At 58.7% G+C, this 16,212-nt stretch overlaps 2 protein-coding genes and 1 long non-coding RNA gene across 4 annotated transcripts; 1 reads left to right on the top strand and 2 right to left on the bottom strand.

Annotated features, from left to right (window-relative positions):
- Positions 1-194: 194 nt before the first annotated feature.
- PRRG3 (proline rich and Gla domain 3) lies at positions 195-2,284 on the bottom strand (the record flags this gene model as incomplete). The annotated part of the gene is made up of 3 exons (XM_082062198.1): positions 195-780; positions 1,297-1,457; positions 2,194-2,284. The coding sequence occupies 3 exons, from the start codon at positions 2,282-2,284 to the stop codon at positions 244-246; spliced, it is 789 nt and encodes a 262-aa protein (XP_081918324.1). The 3' UTR covers positions 195-243.
- A 925-nt stretch (positions 2,285-3,209) lies between these two features.
- Positions 3,210-8,795, bottom strand: LOC309444040. Of its 2 annotated transcripts, none has more exons than XR_014184911.1 (4): positions 8,732-8,795; positions 5,442-5,483; positions 4,625-4,802; positions 3,210-3,804 (listed from the first exon to the last, which is right to left on the bottom strand). It is a non-coding gene; the product is annotated as an uncharacterized lncRNA (long non-coding RNA). The 2 variants fall into 2 exon arrangements; XR_014184912.1 differs by having other exon boundaries at positions 4,625-5,238; positions 8,732-8,787.
- Positions 8,796-13,369: 4,574 nt separating this feature from the next.
- Positions 13,370-14,065, top strand: CLDN2 (claudin 2; the record flags this gene model as incomplete). The annotated part of the gene is made up of 1 exon (XM_082061706.1): positions 13,370-14,065. The coding sequence occupies one exon, from the start codon at positions 13,370-13,372 to the stop codon at positions 14,063-14,065; it is 696 nt and encodes a 231-aa protein (XP_081917832.1).
- Positions 14,066-16,212: the final 2,147 nt, after the last annotated feature.

The following is a 16,212-nucleotide window of genomic DNA, read 5'->3' on the forward strand; positions in this document are numbered from 1 at the left end:
TATGTGAGCGGGGAGTGAGGGGCAGGGGACAGCTGGCTGGCTCAGAGCCATCCCTGCAGCCCAGCCTCACCCCACCTGGGGACAGCTATTTTTGGTTAGAAGGGTAAGGCTATTGTGTGATGGCACCAGCTTGTACAGGTGAGATGGGGTGCCAACTGGCACCCAAAAGGGGTCCTGGGCACGGCAAAGGGTTGGGCGGGGGGGAGTGTGAGTGTGTGAAGAGGCAGGAGGGAGGCAGATCCGCTATTTGCCTGCAACGGGGGCAGCGGCCACGATCTCTTCATACTTGGGTGGTGGGTCATTGTAGGAGACACTGGTCTCTTCCCCGCTGCTGCTCTCTGGGTGGCCTGTCACCTCCTCGTAGGAAGGTGGAGGAGTGGCACTAGACAGTCTGGAGAGGACAGAGACCGAGTGCTCTGGTGGGTAAAGGGTGTTGTCTTGCTGGGGGGTGCCCCCAGCTCTGCTGTCTCCAGCCACCCGGTTGCTCGCTTCTCGCTGGTATTGGGTTTCCCCTTGGCTTTGCGACCGCTCTCGGTACACCATGACCCTGGGGAGGCTGCGTCCCGTTCGGCTGGCCAGGTAACGGTTCTGGGCGTAGGAGGGACGGTGGCGGGTGGCCTTTTGAAGCTGGCACCTCCAGATGATGAAGAGGGCGATGACTATTAGAAGAGCCACTCCCAAGAGGGGCACCACCACATACATAGCGTCTGAGCGCTCCGTGCTGTGCCCGGGGTCCTTGACGGAGTAGACAGAGTTCGTGTAGCCCTTCCAAAACTCCATCTGTGGCAGAAACAGAGAAGCAACCGTCATATGCTGCAGGTGGGGCAAGCACTCCTTGACCAATAGTCACTGCCCTTCCCAGGCCCACAAGAGGCAGATTTTTGGCCATCCCCCACAACCCTCACCAGGGCTGTCAGCACCTGAAGTGCTGCTGGGAACCAATATAAAAGATCAAGGGAACATCCCTCAACAACAGCCTCCACACCATGCAGGGAGGAATTCAGCTAACGCCAACCCCAGCCTGGAGCATCGAGGACAACGGCACAGATTTCCCACACGGGAGTGCCAGCGTGACCTGTGGCTGTGGGCAGAGTGTCCTGGCAATGCCAACGTGAGGGCATTGCCTGGGAAGGGAAAGTCATGCTGGAAAGTGAGTCCACAGCATGCTGCCTGCAGACAGACGAGGACAAAGAGAACAGGAGAGGCTGTTCCCTCTGCGCTTTCCTTCTCCACCCCCAGCTTGCTAAGGCGTAAGCTCTCACACATCCACTGGGGAGCAGGGCAGGACAAACACACCGTCTTCTCCTTGTTCTCGAACACTTCCTTGACCTCCTCATAGCTGCAGACCTCCTCGATGCACTCCCGCTCGATGGTGCCCTGCCGGATCTCCTCCAAGAAGCCGTTGGCTCGGGGAAAGCGCTTCAGGACCGAGTGGGCATTCCTGGCCCCCAAGAACACTGCAACACACAAGGCAGAGATAGGCTGAGCAGGGACAACCCCACACGTGGCCTCTGCCCAACCAGGCTTTCCCACAGGATTTTGGTGATACAGGCATCCCGAACAGCAAAAGCCCAGGGCTACAATTCCACTGCACAGCAGAGTGCCCAGTGAGAGGGAGCACACCCAGAGCAGCACAGGGCTCTCAGGATCTGCCCAGAGACACACAGCACCAGGAGAATCCTTCCAGCATGGCTGAGATGCTAGAGACATCGCAAGCAGCAGCTGCAGACCATACAGGGCAACTGAACAAGAGACAGAAGGCTCCAAAAGTACTTGTTTTCATCCTTCTGCCCTCAATGGGATTTGACCTTGCTGACTCTTTGCTGCAGGGCAAGGGAGATCTCACCAGGCAAGCAAGACCCCGCAGGGCTGGAGAGCAGAGCTGGGCCTCTCTACCAAAACACAGGGCCAGCACTGAGATGGACTCACAACACATAGTACATCACACATCATTGCACAGTCCCCCCATGCATCACCCTAGAGCCTTCTCTCTTGCTTCACACCTCCACAGCCCCGTGGAGGAGGGCAGAGCCTGCTGGACGCTGGTGTCCCTGCTGCCAGTTGCTGTGGGGTCACGCAAGCTCAGGTGGCTTCAGAGACTCTGTTCAGGTCCCAGAAACACCACTGTGCACAGGGGCAGCACAGGGGGTCACGAGTCAGGTACTGAAAGAGGCCTGAGCAACGTCTCCTCACATGGCATCACATTCTCATCCCTACTACATTTTGTCACAGAGGCCTCACAAACCTGCCTCTGTGGTTTGCCAGGAGACTCCAGGTTGCCCATATCAGATACTCCCACAGAGCTTGCAGGCAGGCAGACTGAGCAGGAACAGCACCTTCCTGCCTGCAGGACACACAGCCCTTTCAAAGCCTCTCCCCAAATATTCTGCAGGAGGGAGATCTCCATGGGGTGCAGGAAGCAAGTACCTACCAGAACCTGCAGTGCCACAGGAGACACAAATGAGTTGTTGCCTGGAAAGCAGAAACTCCACACAAACCACAGCCCTTCCAGGATCCGAACATCCCATGCACACGTTTCATAAGAGAGTGTTTCCATTACGCTGCTCAACACAGTTGTAGGCTGGCACCACCTCATCCCACCAAGCCACATAATCATGCTGCTCCCCTTGAGGAGGATGAATCGATTCACCTGGCTGATCCACAGAAACCTATTTACCCCCTTCACCCTCAGGCCCAGTCTTCCATTGGATCAACCAGATGAACCAGCTCACACTGCAGCAACATCAACAGCTGCAGGACAAGGAGGCACTGGAACAGCTGGAGCCTCCTTCCCATTGTTACAGCTTGGCTGTAACACAGAGATATTCCTTCCGTAAGGAGCATGGTGAAGATCAAACATAACAGTTAGTGAAAAGCTACCAACTTCATTCATTAGAAGTCCTTTACCAGAGAGACCAGCAGGTTTCCTTCTGCTTTACCTTTCACGTATCCTGATCCTCAAAACAATACAGCAAGGTATTTGTGGAAGCATTTGTAAATGTCAAGGCAGGGACAAGATCATGGTGTAAGCAACTACTGCTGTGCTATGCCATCCCATGCTTGGAGGCACTGTGCTCTTTTTGTGCTGTGTGGGTGCATTTTTCCCCTGTGATTTATTAATGGCTTGCTTCAGCGAGAGCTTCTGCAGAGGCCTGAACCACTGAGGTGTGAATGAAGAGCAGCATGAATGATGTGAGTCAGAGACTTCCCCTCAGAATCAACTTTATTATGCAAACCTCTTTTTTTGTTGTATTTTTTTCTGTTACAAGGAACAACCAAAAAAGCATTTTCAGGAGGCACAGACGGCATCTCGCAGGAGGGCAGGGATCAGCTTGCCTTGGCGTTTGCAGCTGAGGAGGGCTGTCCTGGCTGGAGAGGGAGCAGACTGCCAGGCCACCCTTCTCTTGAGCCTTTCCAGAATGAGAAGAAACTTTACACAGACACTGTCCATTCCGCAAATGGCCCATCCTTTGCTGGAGAAGTCTGGCCTCACCTTCTTTTGCCTCCTGCCTTGATCAGGCCGAAGTATCGACTCTCCTCGCCTCAGCACTTGAGTCTGAGCCTCTTCCTGACTTCCTCAGCACACCTTGGAGCAAAAAGCTTGGCCGCAGGCCTCAGTGTCAGGGTGTTCCATCCCTGCAGACACCAGTCCCTTGACCAGTCCCTGCTTTGCCGTGCTGAACTGGCCACTATGGTAGGAAATAAAAACACACAGGCAGGCAGGTATCCCGAGCAGTGTCCTGACTGAAAGTACGATGCGACAGAGGTGTGTGCTTCTCCCCATATCCAGTTATCCTCAGGGACCTAGAAATGGCAGAAGAGCAGAAACTAAGTCACTGCTACCCCAGGTTCTTTTACACAGCAAGTGCAAAGAGCTCCCATGTGCCTGGGGACCAGGGCAGGAAAACCACTGGCTTTCAGGAAACAAGAGCTTTGCTAACTCTCATCTCCAGCCTGGACAGAAAGAGCAGACAGCTGAGCAGGTACTGTCCCCAAACTGCAGGGCAGAGGGGACTTCCCAAGGCCCAGCAGCCTCAGTACTGACCCCTTGTGCCTCTCCAAGTCTCCCCACACCAGCTGGAGAACCGGTGCTCAGGAAAGATCAGAGCTTTAGGCAGGGGGAGCAGGAGCGCGGGCTAGGTTCGCTGCATCCCTGCCGGGTTTCCCGAGGTGCTGCTGGCCCCTGGTGGCAGGCAGGCTTGGTCACACCGCCACCCCTCAGCTCTGTGTCCGGCTTGTGGGGACACCCCCGGGGCTGCTTCTCTGCAGTGACATGCGGCTGTGTCCGCGGAGGGACAGACAGGGCTGCATGATGCTGCTGAGGAGGGCGTGATGGTGAACACAATGACCACCACAGCCCTCTCCTGCATGTCAGGGTCACATAAAGGGGACTGGCCAGCGGGGGACACTGCCACCACAGGGGACACCTCCCACAACCAGTAAGTGCTGGTGAGCCAGCACCTGAGCTCTGGGAAGGAGAAAAGGCAACAGTGGAGGAAGGCAGGGACCTAGCCAGGTACCTTCCTCATTAACAGAGGATTAACACTGCCTTCTAAAAGCATTGCCTCAAGATCACTGCTCCCTCCCCCACCTAGCACCACACAGATAATGAAAGAAGACATACCTGTCACCCCTGGGGTCCTCCTGCTGCCCAGCGTGGCCACTGCCTCCAACTCCATAGCGGGCTCCAGCGACACCCCGAGCAAATCCCGAGATCCCAACCAGATCTCTGCATCTCCCTGTTCACAACCACCGTCTTCCTCGAGCTCCCACCACGTCGCTGTGTGCAGCCCCCGTGCAGGCTGCCCAGAAGAGCAAGGACGGAGGGTTGAGTCCAGCTCTTTACAGACCATACACCATCCTCCACCCTCACCAGACTCAGCCCAGCTGTAGCCACTGGCCCCGCGTGGCCACATCTCCCATCCTGCAGACGCCGAGGGGCAGCGAGCTGCCAGCGGAACAGAGTTAGGTGGCTGCCCAGACCTCCAGTGCCGCTGGCCACACAGGCTACAAGGCAGTGTGACCCCCAGGACAGGCAGCTCGTGGGAAAGCGAGTCATGGGCCATGAAACAAACCACTGTTAGGAGATGTCGGTGCAGACCAGCAGTCCCTGCAGAGGGGCCAGTCAGTCTGCAGAGCCTCAGGGAGGCCTGTCTTGCACAGTGGGCATCAGGCAAATAAAGAAACGCTGCAGCGTACGAGGAGGTCAGCCCTTCAGCACCTCCTCTTGGCTCCCACCTTCCACAGGGGAGAGAGAAGCACAAGTCAGGCCGGACCTCAGACTTCATCCAGGGATAAAAGCCAACGGCATCTGCTCCCCACAGAGAATAACACCCCCCAAAAAGCACAGGCACCCCTTCCTTGAGAACTAGCTGCCAAACACCCCCCTTCTCTCCTCCAGCACCACTGCCACCTCTCCGTCTTGACAGGGGAACACTTACTTGCCATGCTGCCTCACTCGGCTAGAGGGGGCTCCGGTCTACCTGCAGAGAAGAGAACAGGAGAGTCACTAACAGCTTAAATTTCACCCCCTGAAGCCCAAGCCCTCCATTGCGCGGGGTCAGATCCGTGCAGAAAGCAGAGTGCTGGCTGTGGGACCCACAGCAGCTCCCAGCCAAGCGGTGCCTCTCCAAGAGCCCAGGACTCGCGCTGCCTCCCGCTCATCGCGTGGCTGGAAGGGCTGAGGGCACCCTGGGCTCTCCAGGAGCCTGGGGCAGGTCTCTGTGCCACACCAGCCCAGGGAGGCCAGGGCCCTGCCCAAGGAGCCCAGAGGGCTGCAGACAAGCCAAGTAGGAAGGGAAGAACTGGATGAAGGAGAGTCCCTGTATCTTATGAGCAGACAAGATGACCTGCATGGCAGAAGCTGCTGAGAGCAGCCTGGTGCTCCTCCTTTCCAGAAAGGATTGATGGACACAAGTAAAGCAGTCACCCTTTTTTAAATCAACTTCCCAGCCGTGCCAGTTCTCACTTCTGCAAGTCCTACCCACAATCTGCAATAAACAGGGCCATACTGTTTTCTCCACTGCCATAAAGCCAACTACACAGCAACAAAGCATAGGTATGGCATCTTCTAAAGGTTGCTGGGCCAAGCTAAGTGCAGCAGCAGGAGTGACAGAGCTCCCTGCATAGCCAGGACAACAGCTCTGCAGCTGGAAAAGCACATTTTGTGCTTCAAAAGCAAAACTAAACCAAACAAAACCCCAGAAGAGTGAAACAAAGTCCTGCAGAGGTAGAGTATACCCGTCTCTGCTCGCAGGAGTTTCACTCACTTGTTTTTCATGCTTTGCCTTCTCCCTGTGCTTGATGTCCCACCAAGATCAGACTGCTCTGGGCAGACTCATCTCCTCTTGCCTTGTATGACACCTTGTTGTGGCAAGGCCACAGCTCTGTCAGGAGACAGAGGGGACAAGACTAACCAGCCCCTACAGGGATTTATTGCAGATGAAGGAGCAAACACAGAAACAGCAGGAATGAAACCGCATGCTTTATCTTAGGTCCGGGACTTCAGATATTCGGAGTTATCCTAAAAAGCACTTGAATCTGCTCAGCTGGAGCAGGGTCAGGGATGGCACAGGGTTGTCCACGGGGTCAGCAAGGCTAGAAATGCACTTCTCATTTCACGTAAAAAGCGGGAATTCAGACGCACACCCCCACAGCAGGCTCTACCATACCCCACCAACAGCCGCCTTCTTGGTAAATCCAGCACCTCTCCCTGACAACATCAGGTTTCCCGTGGTTTCTGGGTTTTCCTGGGGTTTCTGAGGTTCCTGCACCAAAAGTGGCAAAAGGCCAAGCAAGCCTGGAGCTGTCTCCAGAGGCAGAAAGCAGCTCCTTTCCAACAGCTCGTGAAACTCAGATTGCAAACCTGTGTCTGGAGTTTAAGCAGGAGTGAGGAAAAGCAGCAGAGCACCAGAATTACACAGGAGGGGTCTGTTGCCTCCTGCACCCCACAGCCCCCACCGGGAAGCCTTTCCTCAATAAACTGTGTACCCAATCCTGCTTTTCTGAGCCGTTCTGGGGGATGTGAGGGCAGCTGAGAGGCTTCCAGACCCGTGCATTCCCCCACAGGCTGCATCAGCTCTGAGCAGGGACTACCTGACCTGCTTTTGTTGTCATCAGTTTTTTACAAAGAGATCTAAACCCACAGGATAGAAAAACGCATGGCATGGAAAACTTGCTACAGCTTCCACACAAAAACTCTGTATTGCTGCTCGTTACAGGCATTCCCACCCTTTAATAGACAGGAGAACAGAGACACAGAAACAGGGATATTCAAGACCAGATTTGTCAGGATCCCCAGCTCTGTAATCTACATCACACATTGGACAACACATTTAATGCATCAGAAAAGATTTATCTTTAAGTTTTTTCCAAATATCTGTGCCAACGCACCCAGCGTCAGAGCTCAGAGATGGTTTATTTCAGTACAACAATAAGCCAAGTCTACACAAGCCTACAAGCACGAGCGATGCCTGTGAGAAGGGCAGACAACCCAGATGCTTATTTTTATTTCCGTGCACAAATTCCTAACCATCTCCTCCGGCTGCGATGAGCAGGAAAAGCTGAACCACCGCGCACGCTGACGCCAAGGCGAGCAGCATCCCTCCTGCCTCCGCACAGCCACGCAAGCCGAGAGAAGCCTGAAGCTGGAAGCTGACCGAGCAGACGCCCACCCAGTCCCAGTGCCCCCCCTCCGGCTTCCCAACACGCGTCTGCCTCCTCTATAAATACCCCATCGATAGGAGGTTGCTAAGGCAACCATGAGGAGGCGCGAGGGATGCAGCCGTGAGAGTGAGGATGCTGCAGTCGCGCATTTGTGTCTCCCCCGGGCTCCCCCCATCTCCGCCCCCGCTCCCGTCACTGATGCCAAAGGAGGAAATCGTGCTGGGGAAATTTGGTGGGCGCGTGGTGCCGGGCCCCCGCTAATCTCCAGCGGGCACGGGGGGGGATGTGGGGGAGACAATGGGAGCTGGCACCTCCTCACCAGGCTGGGGGGCACAGGCACGGGTCAGGGGGATCCATGGACACCAGTGACGTGCCACCGCACGCAGGGAGGCTGCCAGCTCTCCTGGCATCACGTAGCCACGGCTGCCAGCCGCTCACCGGGATCCAAGCAATATTTGGGGTTTTCCATGCCAAGATCCACAGCAAGGAGATGCGGCTGCACTTGCTCCGCTTGCCAGGGGCCGTGGGGTCCCTGGGGCTGCCAGGACCCCTCGCTCTCCCAAACAGCCTCCGGACCCCGTCCCACCCCACACGGCCAGTCCTCCCGCTTCCCCAGGCCAGCCCCTGCCCCAGCCCCTCCGTCCCGGCACCGGCCCTGCCTAAACCCGGCTCCAAATTATTCCCACCGCCCATCAGATTCTGCTGCGACCCCACAGCAGGGTCGTGTCCCCCCCCACCCCAACTCACCACCAGCCCAAACGCGAACCTGCCCAACCCAGCGGGGCTTTCTGGTCCCAGATGAACCCCGCCACCTGCTCACCCCCTGTCACCCCCCGCCCCACCACGCATCCCCGCTCCGCCGCTCTCCTCTTGCCCAAACGCCCAGGAACCCCGCGCCAGCTCCACCGCTCATACGCCCCCAGCCCCTTTCCCCCCACCCCAGCACCGCACACACGGCCCCTCAGCTCCCGCCCACCGCCCCACGGCCGCCCACCGCCCCACGACCCTCCCCGCGGCTCCTGCCACCCTCGCCCCGTAGCCGCCGGCAGCGCCGCCCCGCCCGTACCTCATGGCGGCCCCGGCGCTCCGCTCCCTCCCGCTGCCGGGAGGGGAAGGCCCCACTGCCGCCCCGCCTCCTCCCGGCCCGCCTCCTCCCGCCCAGCCAATCGGACCTCCCGCAGCCGGCGCGCACCGCCTTCTTCCAATAGAAACGCGGAGCGGAGGGAAGTGGGCGGTGCTACTCGCTCCTCCCCCAACCCGAGAGAGACTGGAAGCCAATGAGAAAGAGCTACAGCTTCCGAGAGGTGCCGCAGTGGCTGCTGGTAGTTGTAGTGCCCTGCGCTCCGAGCTGCGGGCGGCGCTGCGGGGCCGGGTTGTGAGGGCTGGTGACCCGGGCGGTGTGGGCGGTGTGGGCCGTGCCCGCCGCCGGGCTGCCTGCACACGGGCTGCCCGCACACGGGCTGCCTGCACCGTTCTGCTGCCGAATCTGCCGTCGCCTGCTGCACCGCTCCCTCACACCGTCCTGCCAGGGTTGTCTGGACCTGCCGCCATGTCCCCTGACTCCTCTTCCTCTTCCTCCTCTTCTTCTTCTTCCTCCTCCTCGCTGCCCGACTCCTCATAGAAGCAGATGGTGGCTTGCACCGGGAAGTTCTCCAGCAGCTTCTCTCCCACGCCATACAGATAGTCAAACGACTTGGACTTGGGCCAGAGGAGCCTGCGGGGGCACAGCCGGGTGAGGGCCCTGCCCACCGCCCTCAGTCCCGCGTGGGGCAGCGGGGAACGTACCTGACGGGGTGGTGGAAAAACGCCAGCGCTTTGTCGGGGCCACCGTCCGCCATCGCCTGGCGAGGCCACGCCTGGGGAGACACAGTGGGGATGGCACCTGCCCTGGGGCTCCCGCCGGCCCCTCCACCTGTCACAGCGTGGGTCCTGCTGGCAGCAAGGGCAGGGACCTTTCTGTCCCCTTGGCTGGGGTGATGCCCCACACGCCCAGCAGATCCCCCCAGGGTGAGCCTGCCCTGAAGCCAGCGGCTCCCCCCTTGTCTGCCCCTGGGTTTAGGTCCTCATGCCCCTGCAAAGGCAGCTGGCATTTAACCCTCACCCCGATGGGCTTTTTGCCAGTGTAATCTCCCGCCCGTGCTCCAAAGCTCGTGCCCAGGCATCCTGCTAACCCCCTGAGGAATGCCCGCCCGGCCTGGGAGCAGGCAGCCCCGTGGCTGCCCGGGGGAGTCTGCCTGGCCCTGCCCCACGCGGGGGGTGCGTGCGGGGAGGTGGACATGGCACTGCCCCACAATAGTGCTGGGGGTGAAGGACTCGGGGACGAGAGGCTGGTTTTCTGCCAAACACGGACCTCACCCCTGCCAGTGGGAAACTGGGGTTGTAAAACTCACCGTGTCCGTCTGTTCCCTCCTCTGCCCCGTTCCCTCCTCTGCGCGGGGCAGCCATGGTCTCCAGAGAGGCAGGAATCTAGGTGCGGAGAGCAGGTTTAGTGTGATGGCTGCCCATCCTGACCCACTCCACCCTTGCCTTGCTCCCCGCCACCACAGCCATGCACCCCCAGCCCCACAGTCCCACCCACCCTCCCCAGGTGCATGGCTGGGGTGCTGGGCACATGCAGGTGCACTTGTCACCTCAGTGTCAGTTCTCCTCACCCTGCTCCAGACCCACCAACACCCCTGGGAGCAGCATTGCTCCCAGGGCTCTGCACACTCTTCTCCCACCTGCAGCTTCTGGCATCAGAGGGGTCCCCATCAGAGCAGGGAGCCACGCTGTCTTCACCCAAACCCCGCTGGATCCTTCCCCATCCCACCTCCCACACACTCCCTGCCCTCCCCATCCTTCCCAGTCCCCCAGGTACCTTCGCTCTTGCTCCAGCGCCGGGGCTGAGTGGCCGCCGGCTATGGGCTCTTGGAGCTCACAGGGAGGCAGGCAACAGGCAGCAGCTTCCATGGTGGCAGCGACCGTGTCCCCTCTGACACTGCAGACCCTTGGCGAGGACACCTTTATAGCCCTGCCCTGGCTGGTGACTCACAAATTCTTCAGGGCAGGGGCAAGGGAAGGGGATGAGGGTCTGGGGGTGTGGGGACGGCTGTCCCCGGGGTGTGAAATTTGCCCCAGTTGTGTAAACAGAGAGTCGGGGGTAGGCTGGGGGCAGAGGGGCTGCGAACTCTGGTGGAAAAGCAAAACACAGAAGGGAAAAGTTAGACACCGTTTGTGAGAAAATCCCCAGGGGGGAACAGTGGAGGGCAGATACAATTAACAAGGATGATTAAGTGCTCTTTGTAGCCATTTGCATAAGGGAGGGGGGACTCAAGGAAGGGATGGGGAGTGCCAGGGCAGCATGATAGGCATGAGATGGGGACTGTGCAATGGCCATGTGATGGGGACAGTGTGGTGGGCTGCAGTGTTGGCAAGTACAAAGCAAGCAGGAGGCTGATACTCGAGAGAGGACAGGGAGGAAAGATGAATGGCAGGGGTGGGCTTTTTGAGATGTGGACCATACCAGGAGGTACAGAAGAATCTCAATATGACAGTGCAAGGCTCATTCCCCCCGCACTGCCACGCATCCCATCCCTGCTCCCAAGTGCTTCAGGCAAGGTGCTGCTGGCAGAGCGGTCACCTCCCGCTCCCGGGAGGGTTTCAGTTTGGGACAAGGAAAGAAAATAGCAAATGGTCCCTGCTGTAGCTCTGCTATCATCATCCAAACACCCCTGTCCAAACGCCAGCCAGACCCTGCTCAGCCCCAAGCACAATTTGTCACCAGGGGCCCTCTCTGTCCCTCTCCATCTGCAGCAGCTGGCGAGCGGGAGGGGGCACGGGGCCAGCTCAGCTCTCATTACCGTTTCCATTTGCTCCTCATTTGGGCCAGGAGTCTTACAACAACAAACCCCGCAGAGGATGAGCAGGGCTGGGAGGAGTGAACTGAAAGCTGGAGTTTGTCCTGTGGGCACAGGGAGTTCAACCTGTCCGTATTTCACCACCTCTCCGACCCCAGCACTGGTGATGCAGCCCAAAGCAAGCACATGGACAGTGGCCCACAGTCACCTGCCAGCCACCAAGGCTGGACAGAAAGGTGACAGCAAGCCACAGACCTGAGCCGCTTAGGCAAACCTACTCTGATAATTAATAGACAACAAGCAAAAAGAGACATCCCAGCTCCCCGGTCCTTCCGACACTGAAAGGGTTTAATTCTGATCTGCAATAAGCCTCTGATGCAGGCTGAGATTTGCAGGTGGATTTTGCAAAGCCGTAGCTAAACAACTCACAGCCCCTGATCCCCGGGGCCCCAGCCGCTCGCTCTACCCCGACCAGCCACCTCCAGTCCTGGGTGACCCCCCAGCCACAGCCACCCTCGGTCCCACACTGCGTCTGCAGCCACCTCCGTAAGTACCGCAGAACTGCGACATGACCCTCCTGTGCCTTTCTGCCAGCACCCTGAGCATCCCAGGTGTTTCTTTTGCAGCAACACCTCTGATACAGAGCAGGGGGTCTTGGTTAGTGCACAGGAAAAGAGGCAGAAAGTTGGGAAACTTTAGTACCAAGCGTTTGAGGAGCTGGGGAGGGGACAGGGAGAAGAGCAGAGGCGCTGGGTGGTGGCAGCACCCTCAGCTGGAGCATTCCCAGGGCAAGAGGCCACTGGCTGTGGTGTCAGCACAGGTTGGCATGGGCTCAGTCCGGTTTCGCAAGACACCGCAGGAGGGGGAATTTTGAAACACGCAGAGGGAAAACAAACCACCCCACTCCACTGCCTCTGCCAAACCCTCCTGCCTGTGTCCAGGGCTGCAGGCAGGAGAGGACACCAGCAGGAAAAACCCTGTTGGTGGCAGCAAGCATGAGCTGCACCCCGGTGTGCTCACCCCACCGAGGGACGGGTCACTCTGCTCAGCCGGGCGCTCCTGAGAAGCACCCCCGAGGCACTGCCAGCGTGCTTTGCGCTGATGTAATTCTGCCCTCTGTGTACCTCTGGGCTCTCCTGGGGATGCAGACATCACTGTCACATGCATCCTTCTCCTCCATTGTCCCCTGGCAGCATGGAAAGGCTGATAACTGTGGTTCAGCCTCAGCTGGGTGCATCCCATTGTCCCACTAGAGCCTCAGCAGCTCAGGGTGGGTGGTGGGTGGCTGCAGATGCCTTGGGTGAGCCCTGTGCAGATGGGAACAAGGTGCAGTCCCCCTTCTTCAGCTGTCAGAGCCTCAGGGCTACCATGTGAAATCACCTCCGGCAGGTCCCAAATAACACGACGCAGCCATAGCTTCCTTGGCTCGGGACGTCATAGAAAACAGGAGACCCCCCAGGAAGGCAGCAGGCACTTTCCCCCTGCCAGTGGCTGCCTCTCCATCCCTGCCTGCGTCCCCGGTGCAAGGGAAGGCTTGGGTGTCCTTCCCTGCGGCGCTGCTCTGCCTCTGAAGCCTGGCTGGGGAGATAGCGGAGGTGAAACGACTCTTGGCGTTCCTCCACGGGCTTGGGTCAATCGTTAATCAGGGAGGGATTGCTTTCCACTCTTGCAGGTAACCTCTCCTCCCCCCGGACTCCCACCCACGCGCCGGTTCCTGCACAAAACCAGCACCCCGGGAGCGGGTGGAGCTGCGGCGCAGCGAGCGGAGCCTCCGGCAGGGCCATGGGAAGGTAAGCGTGCGGGAGCGAGCTGCTGGTGAGCCAGGTGAGAAGCCACAAGCCCTGGGGAGGTGACAGCCAGCCCCCACCATGGTCTCCATGGGCCTCCAGCTGCTGGGCTATGCCCTGGCCGTCCTGGGCTACATCGGCACGCTGACAGCCACACTGCTGCCCAGCTGGAAGACCAGCTCCTACATCGGCTCCAGCATTGTGACAGCTGTGAGCTTCACCAAGGGGCTGTGGATGGAGTGCGCCACGTACAGCACGGGCATCACCCAGTGTGACATCTACAGCTCCCTGCTCAACCTCCCCACTGACGTCCAGGCGGCCCAAGCCCTGATGGTGACCTCCTGTGCCGTCTCCTCCCTTGCCTGCCTCCTCACTGTTGTGGGCATGAGGTGCACTGTCTTCAGCCAGGGCTCGCCAGGCAAGGACCGGGTGGCAGTGGCGGGCGGCGCAGTCTTTACCCTCGGGGGGCTGCTCTGCTTCATCCCAGTGGTGTGGAACATCCACGTGGTGCTGCAGGATTTCCGCAACCCCGTCCTCCCCGACAGCATGAAGTTCGAGCTCGGGGAGGCGCTTTACCTGGGCATCACCTCCTCTCTCCTCTCCCTCATCGGTGGCTTCATCCTCTGCACCTCTTGCCCTGCCCGGGACCCAACGGCAACCTACGCAAGCACCTACCAGCACCGGCTGCTGGCAGGCAAGAGCTCCCGGCCCTCCGTCAGCCAGACGCAGAAGACCAAGAGCGAGCTCAACTCCTACAACCTGACAGGATACGTGTAGCAGCTGCAGGGGGGAACTAGGCTGGCACCTCTCCTGCTCCCCAGGGCATCCAGGCTGGCCCTGAGGGAGCATGGTAAGAAGAGAGAATGCAGCAGCATCTCCCGTGCTCAGCCCTCTCGCTCACATACTTGGGGGTTTGACCCCATTTTCTCCATGGGGATCCTGAAGGTCCTGTGACTGCTTAGAAATCTCAGCTGGTGGCTGGGTGAAGGACCCTGAATCCGGCTTCTGTTCCCTCGTCTGTGCTGCCAGCCCACAGGCAGCCCCTGGCACAGCAGCACTCCAGCCTGGAGCTCCACTAAGCCTGCCTGGATGGGGTGGGTGGGCTTGTGCCCCCAGGGACCAGCCCGGGGGCCATGGAGGCTTCACAGGGTGGGTCAGGTTGTCTGTGCAGATCTGGAGTCACCTCTGGGTTGGTTGAGCACTGGTTGCAAACCGATGTCACAATAAATCTGTGTTTCTAACCGGGCTGTGGCTGAGCTTTCCTCTGGCACCAGGGGACCCTGGCAGCTCCCCAAGAAGGGTGGGTTGTGGGAGGGGCTGCACTCGCCTGCCTGGCAGGCCCATAGTGCAGAAGGTACCCGCAGCACTTGCTCCGGCCTGTCTCGTGTCCCCACCACGGTGGCTTTGCCACCCAGGAGCCCACACAGGTGGGGGCACAACAGTGGGAGTAGCAGGGGTCACTCCCTGCAGTGTTTGTCCCTTAGCACCATGCTGGGAAGTTGTCATGTGCCATCACTGCAAGGGTGCCAGCAGCAGCTGGGGGCAGGCAATGCCCGCCCAGCCCTGCTCACTGCTAAGGGTGCAGGTATCACTGGAACTGGGATTCCTATGGGGGGATTCACTGGCCCAAGGTGCATGTAACACATCAAGGGCCCCAGGAGGCAGGGAGAGTCCTGGCATCACTGTATCTCCATCCCAGGATGCCATGAGCATCAACATCCAAGAGGGAACACGGTCCTGAGCACCCAAGGCAGCTGCTGGCCACAGCTGTAGATAGGTCTCACAGGTGGCTCCTGAGCTCAGGAGTTTTGGAAGGAGTAACACCACCAGGGAGACATCAACAAGCCATAAGGGATGGGCAGGCAGTGGCCAAGTCTGCTCCACGCAACCCTTCAGCTGCAGCAGGATGTGCTGTATGGTTGCAGCCCTGCACAGGTTGCTGGTGGCACTGCGGGATGCTCGTTGTGTGCTGGGGCACAGCAGGAGGAGAGGAGGCACGGGCAGCCATGCAGCCCACTGAGGAGCAAGTACCTATAACCGCTGTGCCCCTTCTGACCTCCCACTGCCAGAGGTGACATCACCCCTGCGTTGCTGTGCCACACAGCACAGGGCTGCCCAAGGACCCTGCTGCCCTGGATCCTTGTCCCCCGGGGAGCAGGAAGCTTTGGTCTACCTGCTGGCCTCTCGTAAAGCACTTTAAATTTTGTCCCAAAGAGGAGGGATCCATGTTGCCTGCTCAGGCGTCACCACCGTTACCCTTGCATCAGCAAAATCATGTTTGCTGTGGGGTTAACACGCTCCTGGTAACACTGAGTCACACTTCCTCCACTCCTCATGGAGCAAGGGGCCACCTGAGGGCCCATTCCCAGGGTGACACTTGCTGGAGACGAGCAAGGTGGATTTCAAGGCAAAGGCCAGTCACCCTCTTTCCATGGCCAAAGGACAAAGCCTTGCCCCAGCCCAGCTGAGTTACTTATTGCTGCCCTGGATGCAGAGGAAAGCATGCAAGGGGCTTTGCCTGCTGCCTGCAGCCCCCCAGGAGATACCACGAGTTCACTTAAGTCCTTCAGCCACAAATGTTTTGTTTCTTGGCAGCTGACACAGAAAGGAGGCAAGAAAATAGTTGGTACAAGATGTTGCGCCTCTGAAGAGTAGAAATTTCTGGGTGCTGTGTCCTCAGCCCTCACCTCCCACCCTGGGCTGCGCGGCCGGGCAGCACTGCCTGTGTCTGTGGGCAGAGGCGCCGCTAATTAAACAAAGGGGCATTTGAAACACTTGATCCAGAGTTTGCTGCTGGGTTTATTAACACTTTAATTCAAACAGCAGAAGGGAAGATTCCTGGTTTTAGAGGAGTCAGTTTTTGCATAGCTTCCCCTCAAAGGAGAGAGGCAGCCAGCACAGGAGCTCAGGTACAGAAACACCCC

This window comes from Streptopelia decaocto (genome assembly GCF_964273445.1).
Source record: "Streptopelia decaocto genome assembly, chromosome: 10".
In the NCBI taxonomy this organism is placed as follows: Eukaryota; Metazoa; Chordata; class Aves; order Columbiformes; family Columbidae; genus Streptopelia; species Streptopelia decaocto.